This window comes from Electrona antarctica, assembly GCF_951216825.1.
Source record: "Electrona antarctica genome assembly, chromosome: 16".
NCBI lineage: Eukaryota > Metazoa > Chordata > Actinopteri > Myctophiformes > Myctophidae > Electrona > Electrona antarctica.
Genome location: NC_136797.1, coordinates 29747887 through 29753655, shown reverse-complemented (window position 1 = coordinate 29753655; position 5769 = coordinate 29747887). Strand labels below are relative to the sequence as shown.

Genomic DNA, 5769 nt, shown 5'->3' with positions numbered 1-5769 from the left:
TGTTATAACGGGAGCGGCGCCGCCTACCACGGCACCACCAGCGTCACCCGCTCGGGCTACACGTGCCAGCCCTGGATGTCCCAGTACCCCCACAGCCACCACCTGTCCCCCGTGGAGTACCCCGAGCTGCGCGGGGGACACAACTTCTGCCGCAACCCGGGGGGCCAGATGGAGGGACCCTGGTGCTTCACCCTGGACGCCCAGGTCAGGGTGGACCTGTGTGACATCCATCCCTGCAGTGAGTAACTATAAGTGCATTCACTCAAAGCACAATTCTTTTGTACTTTTACTTTAGTTTGTTGGTTCTCAACCTTTTCTGGCTGTGACCCCACAAGATAATCATATTTGACATTGCTTGGGCACTGCTGGTGCAGTATTAGGTGGTGGGCGTAATCACTGGACCTGGCGCTGCCACGCTAATGGTGTTCACCTGTTCAATAGAGTGTGGGTATTTGGACAGAAAAGGGGGTGATCATTGGAGATTTGGAGCCGACATGGTCTGCTGACCGCTACGTTAATGTAAACAAACGCAACAACCAGCCAGGTTTAGTTTGCAAGGGTTAATTGCTAGGGAACTGTTGTAGCGTTTAAAAGAATAAAATGGCCAATCGCAAGGATTGTAGTGTACCTGGGTTACTGTGTTTGCGTGTCACACAGTGTTTTTAACTTCCATGTTTAGCTACTCGCTGCTTTTTTAACAGCTTTCCTTTTTTATTAGCGTGTATGAAAACAGGGCAAATCCACTGTTTCCATTGTGGTCCTATGTACTCAATTGAAGGCGATTTCTCCCCAAGCCATTTTCTTACCATAATATGATGGTATGATGGACGCCATGCTGAGCGTTCCTCAGCGTTTTACCCGCACGGTGGGTCAAACGGTTTGAGAACGCCTACCTTTCTAAAAGGCGCAGCCTTTACAACCGGCGCAGCCAGTTGTATTATAATTCACCATACGAGACATACAATACAGAACATGTTTTGTCTTATTTTACTTGCAGGGCCTCCAGACAACATAAGGAGGGAGATCTTGTACATCCTCGTGCCCAGCATCGCCATTCCCCTGGTGATCGCGTGCCTCTTCTTCCTGGTCTATATGTGTCGCAACAAGCAGAAGGAGTCCGGCGACAGCCCTCGCCGCCAGCTCACCGGCTCCCCCGTCAGCCAGGACATGGAACTGCCCTTCATCAACCAGCAGAAACATCAGGTACAGACGGCGGCCATTCATTCTCAAACTTTACAATTTCAAGGACCGTCCCGGTTTGATATGCATTAAAAAGCACTTCTAGCTTGCAGATCTGCTACTTTTGATGCTTTCGTGTGACACTGTAGTATGATCAAGTAGGGCGTTAATTTACAAAAAATAAATAATAATAAAAAAAAGTTCAGATATTAAGATGACGATTTGTGTGTTCCCAGGCCAAGCTGCGGGAGATCGGCCTGGCCGCCGTGCGTTTCATGGAGGAGCTTGGCGAGGACCGATTCGGCAAGATCTACAAGGCCCACCTGTACGGCACGGTGCCCGGCGAGCCCAGCCAGGCAAGGATATTAGCATTTAGCTTTTTAGTTTTAGTTTTCATTGTAATTTTTACGGTAGTTTTGTAGTTTTGATTGCGACTGTAGGTCGCATTTACTATGAAAACCTGCATCTCCCATCCGTCCGTTTGTCCGTTAGTATAGTCACCCACGCCTCCATATATGGTCACTCCTCATGACATCACGTCTCCCCTCAGGGCATCTTACTGGTTTAGTTTTAATGTCAGCTATTTTCAAAACATTCTGCATAACGACCACTTTCACTTTTAGCACTTTAAGTGCATTTTGATGCCAATACTTTTGCGCTTTCACTCAAACACACGTTGAATTCCGGACGTTCACATGTAACGGGAGTATATTTCTAAATTTCCACAGGTGGTGGCCGTGAAGACGCTGAAGGACACGGCGGACGGCGGTGCTCTGCTGGAGGAGTTCCGGCGCGAGGCGACGCTGCGTGCGCGCCTGCAGCACCCCAACGTGGTCACGCTGCTGGGCATGGTCACCAAGGAGCAGCCAATCAGCATGTTCTTCGGCTACTCGCCGCTGGGCGACCTGCACGAGTTCCTGGTGACACGCTCGCCGCACTCGGACGTCGTTGGCGGTAAGGGTCGAACGAGGAGGAGGACGATGCGGGAATTTTCACGTCGCGATTGTCGCGGATGAAAAGGGGGCGTTCGCTAAAAAAAGCTTACAGCGCGGTGCAAGATAATTCATCCTAGCGTATGACGAGGACAATTTCACCAAAAATGTAAATCTCTACGATAGGATTATTGTGATCCGGTGGTTTTCATCCAGTGGTCCGGGGACCACCTGGAGGGGGTTCCAGGTGGTCCCCAGCTAAATGATGTCGAGTGGTTTCATTTCACGCTCTGAAGAGTTAAATCATTGTTAGACATGTGCATTATTTAATTTCCAAGAATTCTAAAAACTTTAGAGAATGTAGAATAATATTGTTGTTGTGGACAAAATCTTATCCAAAATTCTTTAGTTTTGGGTCTGCGAGGCTAAATCTCGCGATAAACGATTATAACAATTTATCGTCTCCATCCCTATAGGCGGCAGCTCGGACGACGGCCGGACAGTCCGGTCCTCCACGCTGGAGCAGGCTGACTTCCTGCTCATTGTGACGCAGATCGCGGCCGGCATGGAGTTCCTGTCCACGCACAACGTGGTGCACAAGGACCTGGCCGCGCGCAACGTCCTCGTCTACGACAAGCTCCAAGTCAAGATCCTGGACCTGGGCCTGGTCCGGGACGTGTACTCGGCCGACTACTGCAACATCATGGGCAACGCCAGCCCCTTCCCCATCCGCTGGATGGCCCCGGAGGCCATCGCCTACGGTACGTTGTGTTTTGGGGCGCGGCAAATTCGCTATTTCCTCTGCGATTGTTCTGTTGATCCCTGGCGGCACTATGTGTTCTTTATGAATAAAATGTAATGTTGTCCAATCTGTGTGGTAGAGTATGTTAAACTCATTCACTGCCTAAGTAAATATAAATAATAATCCACCCCCTGCCAGCTTTTTTTTCCCCATACCTTTCAAGTAGTCACAGAATATTTACAGTATGATTGAACCCCCACCCCCCCCCCCTCATTTTAGCTCTCAAGAGTTAAATCATCGTTAAACATCTACATTACTTAATTTACAAGTCTACACAATTAGGGAATGTAGAATAATTGTGGTTGTGGACGAAATGTTATCCAACGACAACAAAATTCTTTCGTTTTGGGGTCTGCGAGGCTAAATCCCATCATCGAATGGTGGATCCGTGGCTCAAATGCCGAAAATAATAATGGGCCCTGAAAGTTGAAAACCACTGCAATAAATCAATGATCTGCCCTTTTCCAGGTAAGTTCTCCACGGACTCTGACGTGTGGTCGTACGGAGTGGTGATGTGGGAGGTGTTCAGCTACGGCCTGCAGCCGTACTGTGGCTGCTCCAACCAGGACGTGATGGAGATGGTGCGCGCTCAACAGCTGCTGTCCTGCCCCGACGACTGCCCCGCCTGGACCTACGCCCTCATGCTGGAGTGCTGGAACGAGTTCCCCGCCAGGTTAGCGTCGTTTTAACATCTTTTCATTTACTTTTGTGTGGGTTTTTTGGGGGGGAGGGGTGTTTTTTTTTTTTTTTTTTTTTACATTTTATTTTCAAAATCAGTTTAGTTTTGGACCACCTTACCCCTTATCCCTATACTTATTTGCCATTTTTGAGGGGCGCCATTCCCTCCTATGCCCAGCTTTGAGGGTTTGTGTAAACACAAGCATTGAAGACAAAAGTGTGTAAACACAAACATTGAAGACAAAAGTGAGGACGCAAATTATGATTGAAAAACATTTTAAAACTGTTCAAATAGCCGATCTAACCCTGAAAACAACCCTTGCTTCCTCACCTCCAGGAGGCCAGGCTTCAAGGACATCCACGCGCGGCTGCGCGCCTGGGAGAGCCTCAGCAACTACACCACGGGCTCGGCGCAGAGCTCGGGCACCAGCCACACCACGCAGACCAGCTCCCTGAGCACCAGCCCCGTCAGCAACGTCAGCAGCATCACCACCGGCGGCGGCGGCGGCGGCGGCGGCGGCGGCGGCGGGGCCAATGGTTCGCGCTACGCCAGCCCCAAGAAGTGCATGCCGGCGTTCCCCCAGCAGGCCCAGTTCATGCAGATGAAGGGCCCCATGCACCGGGGCCCCATGGGGCCTCCCCAGATCTACATGCCCGTCAACGGCTACCAGCCCATACCCGCCTACCCGTACCCATACCCGCAGAACTTATACTCCATGCAGATGCCCATGGCCATGCCCCATCAGCAGCAGATGTCTCATCAGCAGCAGATGTCTCATCAGCAGCAGATGTCCCATCAGCAGCAGATGTCCCATCAGCAGCAGATGTCCCACCACCAGCCCGCTGTGCCCCACCACCACCAGCGGGTATCCCACCACCCTCAGATGGCGCCGGCCAATAAGGCGGGCTCTCACCACAGCGCAGGCAGCCACAGCGGCTCCACCTCCACGGGCTACGTCACCACGGGGCCGCCCAGCTTGTCCGCGGCGGAGCGGGCCGCGCTGCTGGACGACGAGCGCAAAGAGGCCGACAACGACGGTGGCGGGGGGGGCCTGGGCGACGACGCCGCGTCCCACAACGGGCCGGAGCCTGACGATGACCTGTCGGTGCCCGAGACGGAACTGCTGGGCGACAGCGATCCACAACAGACTGGCGTTCAGGAGGAGGAGACGTCGTGCGTGGAGGCGTAATAAAGCTTGGTTTTGTACTTTGTCGCATTGACAATGTTGCGCGCCGGAAATAGCCGGATCGACGAGCCCACAGGGCGTCGCTGACGTGACGCGTTGTGCACTCGTCGATCAGCTATTTGCGAGCGATGCCGAGTATGATGAAGTATAATTCGGGCTTTTTTGAGCATTTTCTTTGGCAGACAATATGGAACAGAGGGGGAAAAAAGCCAAAATGTGATGCGAGTGAAGCTCGCTTGGGGAGTAATGAGGAGAAAGGCAGTGAAGGGAACGCTTTGCAACTGAACGGTTTATCGTAGCTCTGGCTGGCGCTTTGGACAGCAAAGCACATCTCACATCGGGGGGAAAAACTCTTTACGTAAACCCGTACAACTCATTAGAAAGGGCCAAAGAGGATCAAGCAAATGTTGTTTGTTGGGTTGGTGTTGCAAAGCCAATACAAGAACAATTTCTACTCTTACTGTTGTGCGACATCAAACATTTTGCTCTCGTGCCAGGATTCCTTAAACACAAGTTGCCATGCCTCCATATCAGTTGGACAGAACATTTGAGATGATTGTTACTGCGGTTTTATGGAAGATGGAGTTGGAGTCTGAGGAGCAGTGGTCAAAATGAAATGTGACACGTTGTAGAATGTATGACGATTAGAACCTGGATACGATTTAGCAACGTATTTATTTAATGACTATGGAAATGATAGCTGAAGTTATTTTGACAGACAGACAGACAGACAGACAGACAGACAGACAGACAGACAGACAGACAGACAGACAGACAGACAGACAGACAGACAGACAGACAGACAGACAGGGGTAATTTCAGTGTTTTGAGACAAAAACATGTTTCTATGTTTCTTATCTATTCTTTTAAATTGGAGTGCCACTTTTTTAACAAGTGGAATATTTTAATGCATAATACTTAACGTCAGTGATTCTCAACCTTTTTTTTTAATGTCAAGGACCCCCAGTATGATATGCATTTATTCGGCCAC

At 50.4% G+C, this 5769-nt stretch overlaps 1 protein-coding gene across 1 annotated transcript in view; it reads left to right on the top strand.

Moving 5' to 3' along the window:
* Positions 1-5271, top strand: part of ror2 (receptor tyrosine kinase-like orphan receptor 2) — a 33366-nt gene extending 28095 nt beyond the window's left edge. Inside the window, exons 8-14 of the mRNA XM_079523978.1 lie at positions 1-238; positions 998-1203; positions 1416-1535; positions 1908-2133; positions 2588-2872; positions 3382-3586; positions 3929-5271. The exon at positions 1-238 is cut by the window's left edge and continues 23 nt beyond it. Coding sequence (XP_079380104.1) covers positions 1-238; positions 998-1203; positions 1416-1535; positions 1908-2133; positions 2588-2872; positions 3382-3586; positions 3929-4781 — 2133 coding nt within the window. The 3' untranslated portion in view covers positions 4782-5271. The remainder of the gene's footprint in view (positions 239-997; positions 1204-1415; positions 1536-1907; positions 2134-2587; positions 2873-3381; positions 3587-3928) is intronic.
* The last annotated feature ends 498 nt before the right edge of the window (positions 5272-5769 follow it).